The sequence below is a fragment of the Bos indicus genome, chromosome 12, assembly GCF_029378745.1.
Source record: "Bos indicus isolate NIAB-ARS_2022 breed Sahiwal x Tharparkar chromosome 12, NIAB-ARS_B.indTharparkar_mat_pri_1.0, whole genome shotgun sequence".
In the NCBI taxonomy this organism is placed as follows: domain Eukaryota; kingdom Metazoa; phylum Chordata; class Mammalia; order Artiodactyla; family Bovidae; genus Bos; species Bos indicus.
The window spans coordinates 16,576,581-16,597,844 of NC_091771.1; the positions used below are offsets into that span (position 1 = coordinate 16,576,581).

Here is a 21,264-nt window from a genome sequence, read left to right on the forward strand (position 1 = left end):
CCTAGCCACTGACCACCAGGGAAGTCTGGCGAAAGTGCTTGTTTTTAAGTTCCAAATGCTGTGTTTAAAATATGTAGAAATATGGCAACAATAATACAGTAGTTACTGTTTATTGAGCATTTCATATGCAGCAGGCACTGGCTAATCTGTGAAGGTGATCTCATTTAAAATTCAAAACTCTGACATGGATACTCTAAGCACTCTATCTATAGCTGAGGAAGTTCGGTTCAGTTCAGTTGCTCAGTCGTGTCCGACTTTGCAACCCCGTGGACTGTAGCACACCAGGCTTCCCTGTCCTTCACCATCTCCTGGAGTTTACTCAAATTCATGTTTATCGAGTCATTGATGCCATCCATCCATCTCATCCTCTGTCATCCCCTTCTTCTCCTGCCCTCAATCTTTCCCAGCGTCAGGGTCTTTTCCAGTGAGTCAGCTCTTCGCATCAGGTGGCCAAAGTATTGGAGCTTCAGCTTCAGCATCAGTCCTTCTATTCAGGACTGATTTCCTTTAGGATTGACTGCTTTGATCTCCTTGTAGTCCAAGGGACTCTCAAGAGTCTTCTCAAACACCACAGTTCAAAAGCATCAATTCTTTGGCACTCAGCTTTCTTTATGGTCCACCTCTCACATCCATTATTGACTACTGGAAAAAACATAACTTTGACTAGATGGACATTTGTCGGCAAAGTAATATCCCTGCTTTTTAATATGCTGTCTAGGTTTGTCATAGGTTTTCTTCCAAGGAGCAAGCATCTTTTAATTTCATGGCTTCAGTCACTATTTGCAGTGATTTTGGAGCCCAAGGAAAGAAAGTCTGTCACTGTTTTCATTGTTTCGCCATCTATTTGCCATGAAGTGATGGGACTGGATGCCATGATCTTAGTTTTTTGAATATTGCGTTTTAAGCCAGTTTTTTCACTCTCCTCTTTCACTTTCATCAAGAGGCTCTTTAGTTCCTCTTCACTTTCTGCCATAAGGGTGGTGTCATCTGCATATCTGAGGTTTTTGATGTTTCTCCCGGCAATCTTGATTCCAGCTTGTGCTTCATCCAGCCCAGCGTTTTGCATGATGTACTCTGCATATAAGTTCAATAAGCAGGGTGACAGTATATAGCCTTGATGTACTCCTTTCCCAATTTGAAACCAGTCTGTTGTTCCATGTCCAGTTCTAACTGTTCCCTCTGTTCTAGAAGTGGCTGTTTTTTGCTGGCTAGAAGTCTTTGAGGTCTTCCCAGGTGGCACTAGTGGTAAAGAACTCACCTGCCAATGCAAGAGACGTAAGACATGGGTTCAGTCTCTGGGTGGGGAAGATCTCCTGGAGGAAGGCATGGCGACCCCTCCAGTATTCTTGCCTGGGGAATCCCATGGACAGAGGAGCCTGGTGGGCTAGGACTCGTTGGGGTCGCAAAGAGTCAGAAACGACTGAAGCAACTTAGCAGGCAGGCAGAAATCCTTGAAGGTGATGTGGTCCTCCTTGGTTCTTTCCAGCGTCTAGAGCAGCTGGAAGAGATCCACCTTTGCTCCTTGTTCCTGTCCTGCAGCATCTAGAGCCCAGTCCGGTTGGATGAGCTCTGACAGACAGCGCTTTCCCCTCCATATGGCCCTCATCATAGTCACTTTTCATGTTATGATTTTGGGTCCTTACTTTTGTCCTTTCCCACACTTTCTTACCATGTTCACTAGTTTTTCAAATTCCTAGAATGTTTAGCATTATACCTGCCGTTTATTTAGTAGTTGCTCAGTAACTGTTCACTGAATTTTGAATTTGAAATACTTACTTGTCACATGTTGCTGAGAGTGCAAAAAAGTCCACTTTTATGTTTTTGTCTTCTCTGTTCCTTAAAAAAAATTACAGCAGATTCTGTCATACGAAACTAAACCATAAAGAGGCTGTGACTTTTAAAAATGTTACTCTTTGGAGGATAATTGTTTTACAGAGTTGTGTTAGATGCTGCTGCACAACGAAGTGAATCAGCTATTCGTGTACCTATATCCCCTCCCGCTTGGACCTTCCTCCCACCCCACCCATCCCACTGCTTTAGATCAAGAGGCCTTGATGATTAGATTTGGGGTTTTCTATTTCTTTTACTTTTATTCCCCTTCTTTCTCTTTTTTTCACCTTGTCCTCACATCCGATAGGGAAGATAAAACTTGGGTCACCATATGCCTCCAGAAGAGATCGGGGAGAAGATTGGGAAGCTAGATGATGTATTTTAGAGTCATCTGTGTTTTAGTTCATCTGTTTATTAAATCATGCTTTGTCTCTCTCTTTTTATTTTCCTAACAGGGGGATTTCATCAGGAATTTCAGCCAGTGCCTTCGCTTGTAAGTAACAATGACAACTTAGGAGAAGACAGAGGCCAGTTTTCCCACGGAACAGATGTGCTCCATTCGGAATTTATAAACTACGGGAAGGCAAGTTGAGGATCAACTGTTAATAATTTCTTAACTTACTGAGTTCTGTTTGGCGCCTTAGAGTTTAAGTTCAAGGTTTCCAACCCATCGCCTTCACTCTCAGCTTATTGCCACCTTCCTCAGGCCTCTGTACCATCTTCTCAATGCCTTGTGTGTCTGTCTGCTGACATGAGGACCTGATCCCTGCCATCCATGCCTATCTGTGTTTATGTATGATTTTCTTTTGTATTCGGAAATTACTAAGCTTTCCAGCAGTCAGTGCATCAGGTAAATCAGGAAATTTATCAGAATTGCTGTGACCATCCAGTAAAAGCTAAAACGAAGTTTCACGTGCTTTTCAATGTATCCTAGGAAAATGCTTTTCTTGAGAGCGTATTTATAGTAAAAGGAGAAAAAATGAAGACTTTTAGAGGAATATGTTCCCTTTTTAGGAAGGTTTCTCTGAGGTCACTTATTCCTGAGCAGGGTTAGTGGCGCTGAGATGTTGAAAGGTTGGATGAAGTCACTAAATTGTCAGACGAACCTTCATCAGAGGAGCGGCAACAATGGGGGGAAAACCAGCCCTTTACAAAGCTGGCGGTTAAGGTTCCACTTTGTGACAGGATTACGTGCCTTGGTTTGTTCCTGTCAGTGCTTGGCCTTGGTCATGGCACCCAGGGATCACGAAGATAATCCTTTTGGTTTAGTTCAGATACCTTGTGGGTTGTGAGAGACGGTGGTCTCTGAGTTGCCGTGTTAAAGTCAGGCCTGGGGTCTTCAGGTGCTGGTCCTTATTTCCTGAGGATGGTGCTAGGATGGCTGGGCTCTGTCTAAACGAATGTCTCCGAGCATCACCTTCGAGGGAACTGGGAGAAAAACAGCTGAACGGTACACTGTAGGAGACTTGGGTGTGCTCAAAGCCAACACAGTGATCCTGGCATATGACACACATTTGCAGAAAACCTAATTCGTTATTCTGTATATTTAATCCATCAGCTCTTATTTCAAATTCTCTCACCCGCACTGCCTCCTTCTGTCCTCCTCCTGCTCTGATGTGGCTTCAGTGGAGCCTCATCACTGCTTATTCGGATGACAGCAGGAGTCCCCCAACCCCTGCTGAGCATCCAGCATCCCACCCTGCCAGGCATTCTCCTAAAGTGAGAATCTCAGACTGTGACTCTCCAGCGGGTGGCTCTCACAGGACACTCCCACATTTGATGCCTGTCTGTTAATTCTGAGACAAGTCTGTCACAAAAATGTGGAAAAATGGGCTTTGGTCTTTCTTTTATAAACAGTTCAAGTTAAGGGTCTAATGGTGGAAGCCCTGAAAGAAAACAGTCAAAGTGATAATAAAATTTAAAAAGCAGGTTGTTTCAGAAAAGCAGGTTTCCTAGATTTAGAGGTTTCGGGAGGCACCGGGCCCATGGAAATGGCTTCTGTACAGAATGGGTCCTGTAGGCGGAGTCTAGGGGAACAAAGCTGAGTGTAGAAATCTACCCCAGATGTTTCCCGAGTAAACACTCCTGCAGGAGGCTTCTCTTGGCAGGTGGAGAACTCTAACAGTAAAACAAAACCTAAATCTACAGTGAAAAGTTGTACACCGAAATCAGGCCCGTTGTAAAGTGTGAGTGTGTTTGACTGCTATCCAGTGTACTGAATTACTCAGCCCTCGACCATCGAGAGCTCTGTGTTTTGTATAATCGTGTCTCCTCTCCTTCACTGAAGTAGCATCTTGTGCTTTTGTAACTACAGTTGATCCTCATTCACATAGTTCTGTTATATAAAGTCTCCTCAAACACTGAATTGTCTAATCCTGAACTGTTGCTCCCATTGGAAATACAGGATTAGGTTCCTACGAGCCTCTAGTCACATATTTGTTAGCTGGTTGGTACATAACCTGGTTTTATGTGTGTTCCTGCCTCAAGACACCTTATTTAATGTGGATTGTTGGTTTGTTAACATTGAACTTGCAGCCAAGAAAGACCCTGTAACTCATGCAGAAAAGGAAGCTTACCTAACACAGGTATTTTCTCCTTAGGGTACATCATAGCCTTCTCATGCTTAGGATAATAAGACAGCACTCTGGTACTACGCTAGGGGGCATTTTAAATGCAAAATCATCAAAGAAAAGCGTCAAAATGTGAAAATGTGATACTAAGTAGACTCTGAAAAGGACTCTTTTTTACAGTCTGAAAGCTGAAACAAAAAAGCATGGGTGACCTCCCCTTGTTCAGCCTCAACTGCGGAAGTGTATGTTGGGGTTGGGGACTCTGGTTTTTCACCAGGCTCTGCATGTGTCTACAAAATCACCACAAGTATTGATTTTGGGGTGACAAATAGATTTCAGATAGTAGATAAATTCATAAGTACCAAATCAGTGAATAATGTTTATTGACTGTATAGCCATCTAACTTAGCAAAGTACTGAAATAGATGTTTTATACATTTTTTGTTTTATATTGGCTACTTTTTATTGTGAAACTGAAACTTGGAAGGAAATACCCATGGCTCCTATAGTTGAAACCCAATAGGAAGAGACAAGAATATGTTTTCTTAGTTATTTCTGGTTGTGTATTTTCACCCATAAATTTCACTATCACTTGGATAGAGGTGCAGTAATTTATATATTGATTTTTATTATGCACAAAATGTGTAATCAATATAGAAAAAATCTAAGTGTTTTTCTTTTTTTTTTAAAAAAAAGAGTCCAGTGTTTTTCAAGCCAGTGGTTGACATCAAGCAGCTAGATCCCTCCTTAGAATGAGACTTGTTCTCCATGACACATCTGGAGAGTTGGCTGGGCCTGAGTTAGTTAATAATGTGTCAGAACTTTGACACAGAAAACCAGCCTTTTGTCTGTTGTACCTTGCTTGCTAGGGGAATGTTCCCACTTTCAGGGATGGCTTCCGTTTTAGCTGTCAGCTGAGTTAAAGCAGTATTTCTCTGTGTTGGAGATCAAAGTGGAGAGCAGCGCATGGAAGTTCCAACAGGGGGAGAGGCCTTTCTAAAGATTCCCACCAGAGCGCTTCTTTGGGATCAGAGGAGAGGGGTGCATTTCAGTGAAATCTGGATGTTTTACACATGAAAACCATCAGATGCAATTTGAGGCATTTTCTGTCGTTAAGTCTTTATGCTTCCCTTTTTCTTAATAGCACACGCAGGCACACGCGCGCACGCGCACACACACACACACACGGTCCTCACAAACAGTAGAATGCATATTTCCATGTAACTGACAAGCTCAGTGGAGGAATCTGTCAACATCAGGAGGTGCTAAGAGGGCGATGAGGAATTGAGTTAAGCTTTGCATTTCTGACTCTTATCCAGAGTCCAGAGTCAGGCTCTCTTTTTTTAAATTTTAATGTTTTATTGTTGTTATTGTTGAGTTGCTAAGTCGTGTCTGACTCTGCAACCCCATGAACTGCAGCACACCAGGCTTCCATGTCTTTTATTTTTAATTGTGGTAAAATGCATATGACCTAAAACTTACCATCTCAGCCGTTTTTTTTAAGTGTACAATTCAGCGGTAGGTATATTTACCTTGTTGTGTAACCATCCCCACCATCCATCTCCAGAGTTCTTTTCATCTTGTAAAACAGAAGCTCCTTACCCATTAAACAGTAACTTCCCAATCTCTCTCCCCTCTCCTCTGGCAACTACCATTCTACCTTCTGTCTTTATGAATTTGACTATTGTAGGGACCTCATGTATGTGAAATCATACAGTGTTTTTTTTTCGTGATTGATTAATTTCACTTAGCATGTTGTCCTTAGGGACATCTATGTTGTAACATGTATCACAATTTCCTACATTTTGAAGCCTGGACGATATTCTATCGTATGTCTAGACCACATTTTCTCCATGCATCCATCCACGGCCACTTGGGTCGTCTCCACTTTTTGGCTGTTGTGAGTAGTGCTGCCATGAACATGGACGGAGGCAGGTTTAGACTGCTGACTATCAGAGCCAGTGGCTTTCAGGAGACCCGTGTGTTCTGTCCCATAGGAAAAGACTGAGGCCTGTGAAGAACTGTTACGGATAGAAGAGGACGCACACTGGCCTTCCGAGGGGACGTGAGTACCCAGAGCTGGGGATGAGCCTCCATCCTGTAAAGTGCACGTGACAAGTGGAACAGCAGCTCTGTCATGATAGAATTGTGGGCCACTTTTCTTTGGGCAACCTGATAGTCCTATCCAATGGTATTGATCAGAGGGTGCAAGTTTACCCATGGGTGCTTATTGTCATAGTATTGGGACCACACAGTACTAGGTCATACCCCTTCCCTGGCCGTGAGTTTTATCTGATATGAGGCTCTGGGTAGAATGTGATTCAGGAAATGAGATAGAATTGCTGGACTAAAGATTTCAGCTTACTTTCCTTTGTCTGAACCAACCAACAGATGGACCTTTTAAAATGATATATGGTCCTGTTCCTGCTTCCTTCACCAGAGTCCTCAAGGCCTGAGAAAACGATATACTTCTGAGATCTTGGTCTTAAGTCTAATAGTTGCGCTAGCTAATGTTTGTTAAATACCACATGCCACGCACTGTCCTGAGTACTTCACAGGTTGTAACTCATTTCCTCTTGACAACAATCCTATGGGATAAATTCTGTTTTTATCCCTCATTTTGCCGATGACAAAACTGAGGCACAGGGAGACTGATCATCTTGCCCCAGGGTTACAGAGGGCTAGGATTGAACCCAAGGAATCTCACGCCAGATGGCCATCCCTTCCAGTCTACTGCATATAAAGATTTACTTGGCTAGCTTTACGCAGGAGGGCATGAGTGATCTGTCAAGACAGTGAACCTTTTGCAGGGGGTTGAGTTGGGACCATATGGCATAGGGTAGATTTTTGGTTCCCAGGATTTTGTTTTCCATGATCCAGCATATAGGCCTGGACCTTCCATCAAACTTCATGAGGGTTTTCCTCTTAGTGAGAATTTACTTCATCATTAAAACTTTCTCCACTTATAGAAAGACATTGACTTATGTTCTGTAGTGGAAAGCAGTAACCATGATCAAATCTCTCTTGCCTTTTAAAAATATTGCGGAGTTCCTTTCAAATTACTGTCTAGTACAGCCAGCTATTCATTGGATATGCTGAGGAGGAGGAGGAGGACTAGCTTGATTATAGAGTCATAGAATTGTAGGGAAATGGATTTTATAGAGAAAGAGTTTTTAAACTATGTAAATCTTTGGAAACCCCATTTTCAATCTTACATCTGTTGTTCCCAACTCTGCCTGTAAATCAGTATCATCTGTAAACCTTAATAAAATGTTCAAGCCCTAGACAGCCTGCTTGGGACTATCACACCTGGCATTTTTTTAAAGCACCTGAGATGATTTTACTGCTTAAAGAGCCTGGACTGAGAACCACTCAGCTTGTCTGTTGCCCTCGTGTCACAGTTGAGCAGATGGGGGCCCAGGGGCATAGAGACTTTGATATGTTTTACAGCCAAGCTGGCCCCCCACCCCAGCAACTCTGGAAGCCCACCCCACAGAGTTCTGACACATCTCCATTAAAATGCTCAGTGTGTCAAAATCATTTTTGCGATGTGAGGTGGATTTTTGAAGTTTGCTCTTGAAAACCCAGGTGCTATCCGTGATCTAGTGGTCATTTTCAGTCTCACGCTTGGTTTCATGCTGCAGAATAAGTGCATCCAAAGACCAGGACCTCGATATAGCAATGATTGAACAGCTGAGGGAAGCGGTGGATTTGCTGCAAGATCCCAGCAGGTATGTGTGTCTTGCCCTGGCCCAGGTTCCATGGGTCCATGAAGTACACTGACTTATTGAGTGCATTCTCTCAGTTTTTTAAGTATCTGTAATGCACAGTATGGGCTCACCACTAACCACTGAAAGAAAAGTTAGTTTTAACTGTCTGTTCTCCCAAGATGCATAAACAAAAGAGTCAAACTTCTGGAGGGATTGAGATCAACTACCCCCTGTTCGTCGTTTCTAGAAATTCATTCATCCTTCATGCAATTCATAGGGTGATTTTTGTATAATGTTTAGACAACAGAAATAGTCAAAGTGCATATTTTATATTAATGAAGTTTAAACCCCTGGAATATAGAAATATAAGAGATTTTCTAAAAAGGGCAAGTATTAATTTATCATGTGCTACCATATTTATTTCTTTTTAAAAATTTTTATTGAAGTATAGTTGATTTACTATGCTGTGTTTAATTTCTGCTGTATAGCACAGTGACTCAGTCATCCATACATATGGTGCCAAGTGTATGTTAACTAAATTAAATATTTCCAAAGACTTGGGGGATAATTTTTTAATTGAATTAGTCATTATCAATAATAGGCACTATATGCAATCAGCATAGTTTTTGATTTTTTAGCTGAAGATAATAGAATGCCCATGGACAAAATATTTTTCAGTAATGCAGTATTGATGGAGAAATAGATCCAAAGGTTATCCCTGGTAAACTGTTCAGGGTTTATGGGGATTTAAATGTGAAGGTGATGTGGTCTTGTAATATGGTGGGTGTAGAAATCACACCAGGTTCTGAGAATTTATGGAAAGAGTTATTAGTGAGTCCCAGAGTGCCAGGGAGAGTGCACCACCACTGTTCCTGGCTCTGAAGGAATACTCACAGGTCAGGCTGAGCATGGCTGGAAACCTTCAGCAATTGATTTGAAAAGCATTTCAATTCTGCTGACATTAGTTGAGTGCTTAGAGCATGGAAAGATGTGCAGTGTGTACGTTGGGGGATATAAGGATGAACAAGACACAGCTCTTCCTTCCAAGAACTTAAACGACCACAACAGACATTGCCTTGAGTAGTGATTTATAAGTGTAATGGATTTAAGGGCTTGACGTGAAGGAAACAAGCGATAGAATGAATGCCTGACTCCGGATGGAAAAGCGGAGGTGGCTCAGCCAGCCTTCTGAAGTTTAGAGTATTTCACCTGGGCCTTTAACAGCTAGCACTTTCAAGGAGAAAGCGAATTCTGGACTGAATGAATTAAAAGCTCATGCAAAGGCATGGAGGTCAAGAAGAGTGGAACAAACTTGGAAAATCTCAAGCGGAAAAGGTGATCTCCCATGCTGGCTGTGCTTCAGTATCATTTGTAGAAGTTTCAAAACACAGGCACTCTGCCTGACACTGCCAGTGGTGCGGGGAGCCTGGCCATTTTCATTTTTTAAAAAGTTCTGCTGGTGCTTCTGATGTGCAGCCAGGAGTGGGACTTCACAGAGGAGCTGTTCGGAGTGATGCAGCTGTGACTTCAAATTCAGGGTTGAGGAGCTGAGACTTAATTTCATATGTAGGAGGCAGCGGTGGCTTTAACATGTGATGATGCGTGTTCATTTTCCCTCATGGTTGGCTCAGAGTCTGGCTTATTTGTAAGCACCTAATCGAGGTGTGTTCCTTAAAAAGCTGAGTTTCACATTCTAACTCAGAGCAGTCAGTGAGAAAGGTGGAAACAGGGAGAAGAGAGCTTCTGTGTGTGTGTATGTGAGAGAGAGAGAGGGAGTTTGAGATAGAGAGAGAGGCACACAGAGAGAGTAATTATATGGAGCGAGGAAATAGTATGGCTGGAGGAGAACACGCCTTGGTCAGCCAGACACTGGTTGCAATCCCGGCTCTAGCACCAGGTACCCTGGATGAGTTACATAAGTTCTCTGTACCCCAGTTTTCTCATCTGTAAAATGTGCTATAAGTACATGTTGTGAGGATTTGAAATAATAAATAACTGCTGGTGGAAAGGTGCACTGGCAGAACCGTTCTCCAGAAGGCATCCTTGTAGTTTCTGCCATAGCCTAAAAATAGACAGAAAGCTTTTGAATTAATTCCAAAAATGTATCCTAAGGGACAGAGAGACATGAACAGCAGTTGTGAGGGGAAAGAGGTGTTTTTCCTAGCAAATATTTGGGGAAAAGGCAATGATCTAACAGTTTGGAGATACTTAAATTATGGTCCCTAATAAGATGAAGTATGTGACCAATACGTTTTTTTAAACTTTCCAATGTATTTTAGGTTGCTCACTATATAATGTTAACTTTAAAAAGTGTAAAAGTACATAAAATTTGATCCCAATGATATAAGTAGAATGAGTGGATAGTGAAAGTTGCTCATTCGTGTCTGCCTCTTTGAGACCCCATGGACTATACAGTCCATGGAATTCTCCAGGCTGGAATACCGGAGTCGGGTAGCTCTTGCCTTCTCCAGGGGATCTTCTCAACCCAGGGGATTGAACCCAGGTCTCCCGCATTGCAGGCGGATTCTTTACCAGCTGAGCCACCAGGGAAGCCCAGGAATACTGAAGTGGGTAGCCTATCCCTTCTCCAGCAGATCTTCCTGACCCAGGAATTGAACCAGGGTCTCTTGCATTGCAAGAGGTTTCTTTACCAGCTGAGCTACCAGGGAAGCCCCAGGTCCCATTAACAATTAAAACTAGAAACAAATATATCAAGATGGAAGTTTTCTCTGAGTGTTTCTAAATTATGGTTTTTATTTATACTTTTAAACATTGGAGATACTCAGCAGTAGATACTGTGGTAGTTCTTTGGTGATTGTTTGAAGTGGGGGTGAGGATGGAGGGAAACAGTCCAGGGTGTTTTAGACCTGACCCCTCCTGTCTCCATCTGAGATGGAGAACCATGGGGCGCAGCCAGTTTGAGAAGGAGGATATTGGGATCAGTTTAGGACCTGCTGCATAGAATCCAAGGTGGCAGTGTGATAGTGTCCATTCAGCTGCTAGATATTTAGGTCTGGGGCTCCAAGACTTAGACTTAAAAGTTACTTTCAGGGACTTCCCTGGTGGTTCAGTGTTTAAGACTCCGAGCTCTCAAGGCAGGGGCCAGGGTTCGATCCCTGGTCAGAGAACTGGATCCCACATGCTGCAACTAAGACCCAGTGCAGCCAGATAAATTTTAAAAATAAATAAAGTACAATAAAAGTTACTTTCATAAGATATGTTGTAATGGAAGCAGTATTATAAATGGATGGAGTTCCCAAGGGTGAGCCTATCAACGGGAAAGGAATTTGAGTCCAAGATAGAGCCTCAAAGACGTGATGTAGCAGAGAGAAGACCCCCACTTGGGCTCAAACTTTATATTGTTTTAATATTTCTGCCTTCTTACACTTTGTATCACGTTTCCAGTAAACTTTGCTTACAAATTCAAGATGAATACGTGAGCCCCAAAGTGAAAAAGAACGGCTTCGTTTGGTGGAAATAGCAGTGGCCAGGGAATGTGGGACTGGAACCCAGAGTAAGATCGGGGTGCCCTGGCGGGTGTGGCTCCTTCATGAGAAGTGGGTGAGCTGAGGATCTGGAGATACCACTCCAGCTTGGAAAGGTCTGAGGCAATAAGTTGCCAAGGATGTCTAGCCAGTCGGCATAGTTGGTGGGTGTGGAGGAAAATAGCCTTGAGTAACTGTCCCGGGGATAGTTGATTTGCATCTTTGTGGATTGTTATTTTAAAATTATATTATGTTGTAAAACTTTTATGGATTTGACCTCCTAAAGCAATCGACTGCTTTGGCTGCTATAGATCTTTGTTGTGCGTCCTGAAATAGATATTCTGCTGCTACAGTTCTGACTTGATAATAATGTGTCTGTGAGCCGGTGTAATAGGGATAAAGAAAGAGCCCTGTCTTTGCTTCTGATAAAGAGAGGGCACTTCAAGAGGTCAGTTATTTCTAGCTGCTTGAATAATAGTCATAAAAAGTTTATATACACATTAAGATTTCCCTTTATCTCATTTCCTTGAACCAGATTGCTTTGTTTGTTTTAATCAAGTCACTGATCATAGGATTAAATTTTAGAGCTTTACCTTTCATGCGACCTTAACATCAAAAAATTTAGTTGAATATTGCTTTCCTGTTTTGCCTTTGTTGATTTCTTCTCTCAAGGATTTCTGATTGTTGGTTAGATATGATTTTCAATAGGATTGTATACTATGAATGCATACCCACCTTTTAAAATAGCTTTGTAACTTTTATATGACTTTTAGAAATTCCTGGTTTTATAGATCTTAAAAAAAATTCAGCTCTTAAAATTACAGAAATTCAGAAACTGTAAGAAAATTTCAGAGATAAAATGCATACCTAAAATTGATTTTGAAATTTTTTATTTTAATATTCCTATTAAACAAATGCCCTTGGGACATATCTGTAGTATAGTGTATGTACAATATAGTAGAGAGAAATTTTACTTGTTTCTACAAACTGATTAAGTTCTTAATAAAATTTAGTGTGTGCTACCTATGACTTTTATGACCTCATCAGAAATTACTATTGTATTTCAAATAAGTTGGATTTTGATACCAAAGTAGATTGAAAATTATATTTAAAAAATATATATATAGTCATGGTGAGGAAACTATATAGTTTGAAATTTCTACCATAAAACTTATTACTCAATTCTAATGATAAACACAACTTTTAAGTATATAACTAAAAGCAGTAGGATTTATTAAAGTTCAGTAATTTGGTAACACTTTTTCTCCCCTACTCTTTAGATTAAGCACAGATATTACAGAGAGAAGCGTTGTAAACTTTTACCCTGTGGACCCAGCAGATGACTTGGAATTACAGGACTCCACACTAAAGTATGTTGACTTTTCTATAACAGTATATTTTCTCTTTTTACATTGAAATATTTTTGCTTTAAATTATATTTATATCTTTTTATTCTGTAATTCCTACAGTGGTAAAATACAGCTGGAGAGGTCTCCAGAATGTGAGGTAAGGCTGCTCTTGGATGAACCAGAGTTCTGGTGCAGTATTCTGCCGCTGAAGAGTGGCTACCATATTCTGTCAAGATGTATCATGGGGTAGAACATTCTTTATAACACTTTGGCCACCTGATGCGAAGAGCTGACTCATTGGAAAAGACCCTGATGCTTGGAAAGATTAAGGACGGGGGAAAGGGGGCAACAGAGGATGAGATGGTTGCCTGGCATCATTGACTCAATGGACATGAGTTTGAGCAAACTCCAGGAGACAGTGAAGGACAGAGAAGCCTGGTGTGCTGCAGTTCATGGGGTCACAAAGAGTCAGACACGACTGAGTGACTGAACAAGAACTTTCATTAGTGAGATCAGTATTCAGATTTGTTCAAGATCTGGTTTTCAATTTTTTTATACTTTTAGCTTCTTTAGTTTTCCTGCTTATCAATTCTATTTCACCTCCCACTGAAGATGAGAGTTGACTGTTTCCATTGAATTCTCTAAGTCTTTATGTCAGACAGTTTTAAGTCAGGCCATGGCAAATAAGACCCACAGGGAAACCTGGCTCTGTCGGACACTGGAGGTAGTACCAGCCAGTGCCAGCAGCCTATGAACTGACCAGCTGAATGTAAACTAGGAAAGACTTTAAAGATAAGGGTAAGTGATTTGAGAAACATCTAGGAGGATTAAGAGACTAGCAAAGATAAACTGATGGGGGAATTTGGGGACAGGTTAAGGCAGGTTAGGTAGCTATGTAGGGTAAAATTCAGGTGGCTGCAGAGAAAGCAATTTTGACATAAAACTAGAGATAAGCTTGGAAGGTCCCAAAGATAAAAGGGGGGAGAGAGAGAGGTCTGAGTCAGTGACATGGGAGTAAAACATTGGTTACAGCCTGTTTCATCCCTTCTTACTGAATGGGTTTAGGATGGCTAATTTCAATACAGCCAACTTATGTTGCTTGAGCTATCTGAACAGGTACCATAGTAAAGCAGTCTCACACTCTTAAGTAGCTAAGTCTCTGTGTTAAATAAGTAGGAAAAGAGCTATAGTTTAAAAACCCATGTTCCTAGAGAATATGGTTTCATAGTTGAGTATTGTGATTTGGGATTACATTGAGTTTTCTTTCCATTTCAAAGGCTTGCTAACTATGGACTCGCGTGGGCTACCTCTCTAACTTCTCCTTGATTTTCTGTAAGTTAGGATCCATCTTATAACTCAGGACACCTGACTTTAGCTGTGACTGTTCCTCTGCTCTGTCCTTAGAGTCACTGCACTCCCTCCTCCCCAAGTGGAGAGTCACTCAATGACCCAGGAGTGGGACATCAGGGAGCCTCTTAGGTGAAGGCTGTCCTGGGTCTAATTCATGAGGCCCTCCTTTTGAGACATGCTCCTTTTGATTCTGTTCAGACTTACTTTTGTATTTGGCTTTTTACTTGGAAATAATTATAAAAGGTTAAAAAATTACAGAGGTCTGCAAAAAGTTACAAAAAAATTATAACCTTTTACCCACATTTTCTGTAATTAACATTTTACCACTTTTGCGGTATCTGTCTCTCTCTTCCTCCCCAGAGTTCTTTTTCTAAAAATTAAAGGATAAGTTTTGTACGTCATAGTCCTTTTCCCTAAACATCTCAATGTACCTTTCCTAAGAATAGGGATTTTATCCTATGTAACTCGACTTCAGTTATCAACTTCATAAATTTACACTGATAAAATAGTTTCGTCTAATATGCTCTCCATAGTCCAAATATTTAGATTGATCTAATGACGTTTTTCACAGCACTTTTTCCGCTTTAGTAGGATCCAGTTTAGAATCAATAGTTGTCAGGTACCTATAGTTTCCTTTATTCTGGATATTTCTATAACCTTTCTTTGATTTTTTATGACCTTAAAATTTTAAAGAATATAGTGCTCTTCTTTTTTAAAGAATGAACTGCCTCTTATTTTGTGGGACAGAAATCCTTCATATTTCCTCATGATCAGATTGAGTCTCTGTGTTCTTGTCTGGGATGCTGCCCAGGTGACGTGGTGTCCTTCTCAGGGTATCACCTTCAGAGGCACATTGTGAATGTCTGAGCTTCACTGGTGATGGTAACTTGATCACCCAGTGGACGAGGAACTTGATTTCTCCACCATTTGAGTATTGTTTTATTTCCCCTTGCAACTAGTAGTCAGAGAAGAGATACTTTGAGACCATGGTAGAATCCTGCTGCAGACCCACTTTTTTAATCTTTTTTTTTGGCTGTGCCGCATAGCACACAGAGATTCTCACTAAGATGTGGGACCTAGTTCCCTGACCAGGGGTTGAACCCACGCCCCCTGCATTGGAAGCACAGAGTCTTAACCACTGGGCCACCAGGGAAGACCCTGCAGAACCAGTAAAATAGATGCCCTCCTCTGTGCATGATTTTAGGAGTATCAGGAAGACACCAAGCCTCTAGGGGAAAAAAATCTCCATTCCATCTCTGATTTACAGTGTTAATTTGTTTTTTTTTTTTCCTTTTTGGTGGAACAAGGAGTCATGTTTGGTGTAAGGAATTCTTATTCCTTATCTTCCTTCTTTGGGCAATTCTCTGTCCATGACAGATATGTCTTCATGATTTTAAAAAGGGAGGGAGAATTTCTGGCTCCGGTGGAAAAAGAAAAGTCACAAGAAGGAGGAATGGAGAAGAAAGTGGTGGATGAGCAAGGCCAGTACCCATGATATGTGGAACTTAAGTGGGCCCCTCCTTTATGGTCTGGTTATTTCTGTATTATTTCTTCCACCCAATTCAGGAAGAAATCAGTTTCATAAGCAGAGTCTTCAATCAGTTAGCCAGTCTGTGTTGAGTCCTTGTGCTGGATGTGGCCTTGTTTTTAGCACCCAAGACTGGAATAGGAAGGAGATGAAGTTGCCCTCACTTTTAAGGCATTTTAAAAATTGTGGAGGAAAGAAGCCATAGATATTGAGAAAGCAGAAATGACTGTGAGATGGCCCATAATCCTGGGTGTTTTAGGTACTCTGGGATAGTAGGGGAAGGGATAAGAGTTTAAGGAGAGAGAGATTAATCTAGATTTCAAGGGCGATTTGGATTTGGATGGGTCCCAGGAGGCCGTGCTGGGCAAGACAGCGTGGCCATGACGGAATCAGCATGAAGCGTAGAAACACCACGAGAGAGGCTGGTGCCCAGTTACATTGGTGAGACCAAGATTGTGAAATGCCTTGTAATTAGCACACCGCATTCTCTTCCTTTTAACACACTTTAGTTGACTGTCCCCATTAAGTGTGGGTAGCACTGGCATCCATCCAGGAAGAACTACAAAGTATACTCTTATACATAAATAAATGTCCAGTGGGGAAGGATGGTGGAGGAGCACAGGGAAAATTGGAGAACAGAGTTTCTGATAGAGAATCAAAACTGCAACTTACTTGTTAGCAGTTAAGACATTTAATTAGGTAGGGAAATCAATGACATTTTATTCTAAAAATATGTTATTCCCTTGAATTTGTCACAGTTGGGAATGTTTTTTAATAGCAGTCCTCAACAATAGGAATAGACATCTTAAATTTTTACTAGTTTGGTGATACGTATGAACATGTTTATATTAGTTATCACCAAATTTTTTATAGGGCGGATCAATGGGATTTTGTTGTTGTCATTGGCCATGTCGCAAGGCTTATGGTATCTTAGTTCCCTGCTGCTGCTGCTAAGTCGCTTCAGTCGTGTCCGACTCTGTGCGACCCCATAGACGGCAGTCCACCAGGCTCCCCCTTTCCCTGGGATTCTCCAGGCAAGAACACTGGAGTGGGTTGCCATTTCTTTCTCCATTCGTTCCCTGACCAGGAATCAAACCTGGGCCTTCGACTGTGAAAGTGTGGAGTCCTAACCACTGGACGCCAGGGAATTCCCTGGGGTTCTTGATTACCTTATAAAAAAGGCAGATCTGGGTAAAATAAACTATTGAGTTTTCTCATTGGTTGTCAAAACAAACTGATGTTGAATTGATAGCATAGGACTTTCCTAGGTTCAGGCGTGTTCGTTCATTAAAAAGCTCCCAGTGAGATTTTGTGTATTTGGGAACTACTGCCTTGGGCCATTTCTGAAAACCCTTATGCTCTCAGCACGTGGGAGCCTGCAGGTTACTGGGGAACCTGGCAAGCTGATGTTCACAGGTACTTTGGGCTGAGCTCTTTACTCTGGGAAATCCCTTTTCTTAGTTTGTATATTTTAGATGTATTTTTCTGTGAATATAGCTGCATGTTTTTAGAAAGTGTACAGTAAGAATGGCCTACTTAACTACAAATTAATTCTATGTATTAGGCATTGTATCCCTGTGTGCCAGGGATATGATAGAAGTCAGACTCAGTTCTTGCCTTAAAAAGTTTATAGTCTGATGGAACATACCATGCATTTTTTTTCTTCCTTTAGGCGCAAAATGACCTAACATTACAGAGTAATGGGAGCGAGTATTCTCCCAATGAGGTAAGTTTCCTGATGATTAATGAAAGCTGAGGTGTTTTGTGAAACCTGAATTGGAATATCTTTTACAAAAATCTGTAATCTGAGACTGTTGTGATTCATGAGTTAATTGTATTGCAGAATCTCGGAGGGAATCTCTCATTAGCTCTCATAGCCTGATCCAGCCCTATCCATAATTAAAGACTCATTTTATAAGATACATTTTGAAAATTAAATATAGCAGCGTTTTTATAGAAAGCAGAGTGAAAATAGCTCAAATAGGCAACATTTAGAATGTCTTGTTAACCATAACTGATCCATGGGGTTTCCACATAGCTGAGACATCTGCTCAGTGTCATCTGTTTTCTCATCTCACTGTGTTATGAGATTCTTTATCAGATGTGCCCTCTGTGAGGTGATGTATGTGTGTGCTTGTGTGTGTGTGGTACACGTGCATGCGTGCACTTGAATGCACACATCTATTCTGGAGCAGAAAAGGATTACCAGTATCACACGATTATGAACTCTTTTATAATGAACATATAAAAATTGAATAAATCTGCCCCCAAATAACATTCTGTTGATTCTACCACAAGAATTTGCAATGTGAAGATGCATCCGTTATCATGTTTTTTAGTCAGGACTTCCTCACAGCAGCCAGTGCAAGGAGGTCGAGGTTTTGTTGCAACCCTTGATCCTGGAGAAGCATGCATAGTTCTGCTCCAGTTCTTTAAAAAGTGTCCTTTCCTTCTAACACCACAGATGAGAGAGAACTCCCCCGCCAGCTCTCCGACCAACACCAGCACAGCTCTGTTTGGTCTGAAACCTCGATCAGGTAAATGGAAACCTCAGTGTTCTTGCCCACGTGAAACAACTCCGGAGTTTCTCTTTAGCCTTTTGCGTGCATTTGTTATAGTGGGAGCAGCCTTGTTAATGCTGGTGAGTTTGAATCCTGGCATCAGAACCTTGCTACAGCTTGGCGAGGCCAGATTTTCAGGCTCTGTTGTCAGTGTGTCTCCTCTTAAGGCTGTGTTATCAGTAACAGAGCAAAGAGAGAAAAATGTTGGGGCATGTAAGTGGCAAAGAAATGCTTTTTGGATAAAATAGCCACCCCTTTGCCTCGGTGGCTGCTGGTACCTTGCTGCATGAAGGATGGTGACTCTTTGTGAGACACCCCTCATTTGCTCTCTGGACCTTGGAGAGGTCTGTGTGATTACTCCTGTGACAGGGCAGTCATTCCAAGACTCACGTGAGTGGTCAGAGAGATTTTAAAGGTCTTTTCTGGTTATAGTACCTACTTTATTTTAACTTATTATTAGTAGTTGCTTCTTTGTTTTAATATTTTTCATTCTTAGGTCTTTTGCAAATATTCTGTACCAATGCTTTTCAGTTAAGTGCTAAGAAGGCACTCAGATTCTTTAAGCAAAAGGTAGTAAAGAACTTAGATATTCTTGGGTTTATTAGTAAAGCATTTTGGCAGCAGTTGCAGATACACATATGTATAATTTTTTACCCATAGGAAAAAAAAATATAATTCTTTTATAAAGGAATGTTTTTTCATTTTTGGAGGAAGTTGGTTGATGGGTAACGTGTGGCCAGGTGTAAAGGTTTCCTGGCATTTTGAATGGACTATAAGACAAAGCTATTTGAGAACATGCTTGGGTGTGTGGTGGGGCTTAGGAAGTGTTTTATGGAGAGCCGAACTGTACTTGAGATTGGACTCAAATGACTAGCCTCACCATTTACAGACCTGAGTGTATACAGCCAGATATGGGCTGGGCTTCAATTTGCAAGGTCTCAGGTTGTGCTGGGAGGAATGGGGGCACCCATGCCTTGAGTGGTGATCTACCAGGAATGTTCTCTACACACCGAGGGCCTCATATTTGGCTAGGCTTTCTCCTGTCCCTTATAGGCAGTTTTAGACAATTTTAAAAGTTCTTATAACTGAGCAAATCAAAAGTTGAACGTATCTCCACAGAATAATATTCTTTTAAATGTGCATCTTTGTAGTTTAGTCGTAAAATTGTCTCCATGACTTTTCCAGTTCTTTTTATGGGGTCCAAATTCAGCTTATCAACTTTGTGCCCACACTGTTGAACCATTTCTGATTCTTTGCAGTGGTGAAAACTAAGTGAAGTATTCATTTTGAATAGCAGGAAACAAAGATAATTTCCCCTCCTAGCTTCCAGCTTTTCTATAATGCTGACTAACCAGTGTGGAAATTGTGCTAGCTGTTGAAAGCTTTGTGGAGTTTGTTGTAAATAATACTGATTTTTCTTCAGAAACATCAGATGGCATGTTGGAACTTTATGAAACTAGCATCATCTATTGGGAATGTTTAAAATTTTATTTATTAAGTTTAAAATATTACAGTATGTATTTTTGACATTTTCTGGAAAATATATAGTAATCTTAATTGAAGGTCATATCATTCTTTTTGATTAAGTAGCTTTGGATCTTTAAAAAGTGATTTTTATGTTAAAATTAAGTATATGAATTCATGTGATTTCTGTGTTATAAATAAAAACAGACTTCTCAAATCAGAAATTTGGAATAGAAACTTAGATTCTTTAAGTTGGCTGGTAGTTTTTTCCAAAAGAAATTTTTTTCTATGTTTTCCTCCAAGGAAAGACAAATGTATATATACCCAAATAGTCATTCCTAGAAACATGTCCATGTATTTTACCGGCCTTGCCTTAAGATTGAATAAAAATTGTGTAGGTATTTTCTAAATATCAGAAACTACTATATGAATAGTGCCCCCAAAAGAGATGTTATTTCATAAATGACCAACTTAGAAGTTCTTTGAACTGATGGATATCTATTGGTTAATTAACCAATTATCTATTGGTTAATTGTTGTTAAGGAGACTCAACTAGTGTCCAAAATTGGTTTTATACTGATCAATATCTAAGACAATGGTTCAAGGGTTGAGCAGAGTTGACTAGATTCAGCTATCATTATAGATGTCTTTAAAGAGAAATTTTACACTGCCTTGGGAAAAAAAATTCACCAACTGTAAATGCTGATTCTATAATAGCTTTATTTATAAATAATAGACATATTTACACATATTAAACTTTGCATAGCCAGCTTTTATGGTGAGTCATATTTGCTAAAATTATTTAGAAGGTCTTCGGGAAAGGTATCTGGTAGGGCTTTTGCTTTTTATCTGCATAGTCTATGGGGGCCCCTTCTTTCCGCTGACATGATTCATTAGTGCTCTAAGTCTGGGCTTGAGAACTGTTAACGATGAATGATATTAACTGCATGCAAAGTCTATGATTGATAAGTACTAACACTCAGTTTTTTATCGTTCTTTTTATTCCATGCGCCATCTTTCATTCTCCTGCTGTATTGTACATTTGAAATTAAATCCCATAATTTGAAATTCGCTTCATTTCCATACAACCCTTATGCCATTTGTGAAATGCTGCCGCCCCTTTGGTTTTTCCTGGTCCTTGCGCGACTGTACGCGGACTGGCTCTCTCGCTCTCCTGCAGACCCAGCCCTCACTCTTCCTCCTATCTCCTTCAACAAACTTACACAGGCACAAACATGGGACAGCTCTAGCTACTGTGTTCCCTCTGCAGGAGACAGTGACAATGGTAGGTGGCTTTGTACCTGTTCTTCAATGTGCTCATTAATAAGCCAGTGAATGAATGTACTGAACATTCATTTCTGTGCAGCTGAAGATAGAATGCGTTCTCCTGCATGCCTGACTTAAGAGATAACAGTAAA

The 21,264-nt window shown here is 40.8% G+C and overlaps 1 protein-coding gene across 3 annotated transcripts in view; it reads left to right on the forward strand.

Annotated features, from left to right (window-relative positions):
• Positions 1 to 21,264, forward strand: part of LRCH1 (leucine rich repeats and calponin homology domain containing 1) — a 215,279-nt gene that overhangs the window by 155,797 nt on the left and 38,218 nt on the right. For 2 of the 3 annotated variants that reach the window (XM_019971725.2, XM_070800076.1), the window contains exons 9-15: positions 2,286 to 2,413; positions 6,397 to 6,464; positions 8,044 to 8,130; positions 12,875 to 12,964; positions 13,064 to 13,100; positions 17,494 to 17,547; positions 18,286 to 18,358. In XM_019971725.2, the coding sequence (XP_019827284.2) occupies positions 2,286 to 2,413; positions 6,397 to 6,464; positions 8,044 to 8,130; positions 12,875 to 12,964; positions 13,064 to 13,100; positions 17,494 to 17,547; positions 18,286 to 18,358 (537 nt within the window). Of the gene's footprint in view, positions 1 to 2,285; positions 2,414 to 6,396; positions 6,465 to 8,043; positions 8,131 to 12,874; positions 12,965 to 13,063; positions 13,101 to 17,493; positions 17,548 to 18,285; positions 18,359 to 21,026; positions 21,132 to 21,264 lie in introns of all 3 variants that reach the window. The other variant, XM_070800077.1, reaches the window with a different exon arrangement.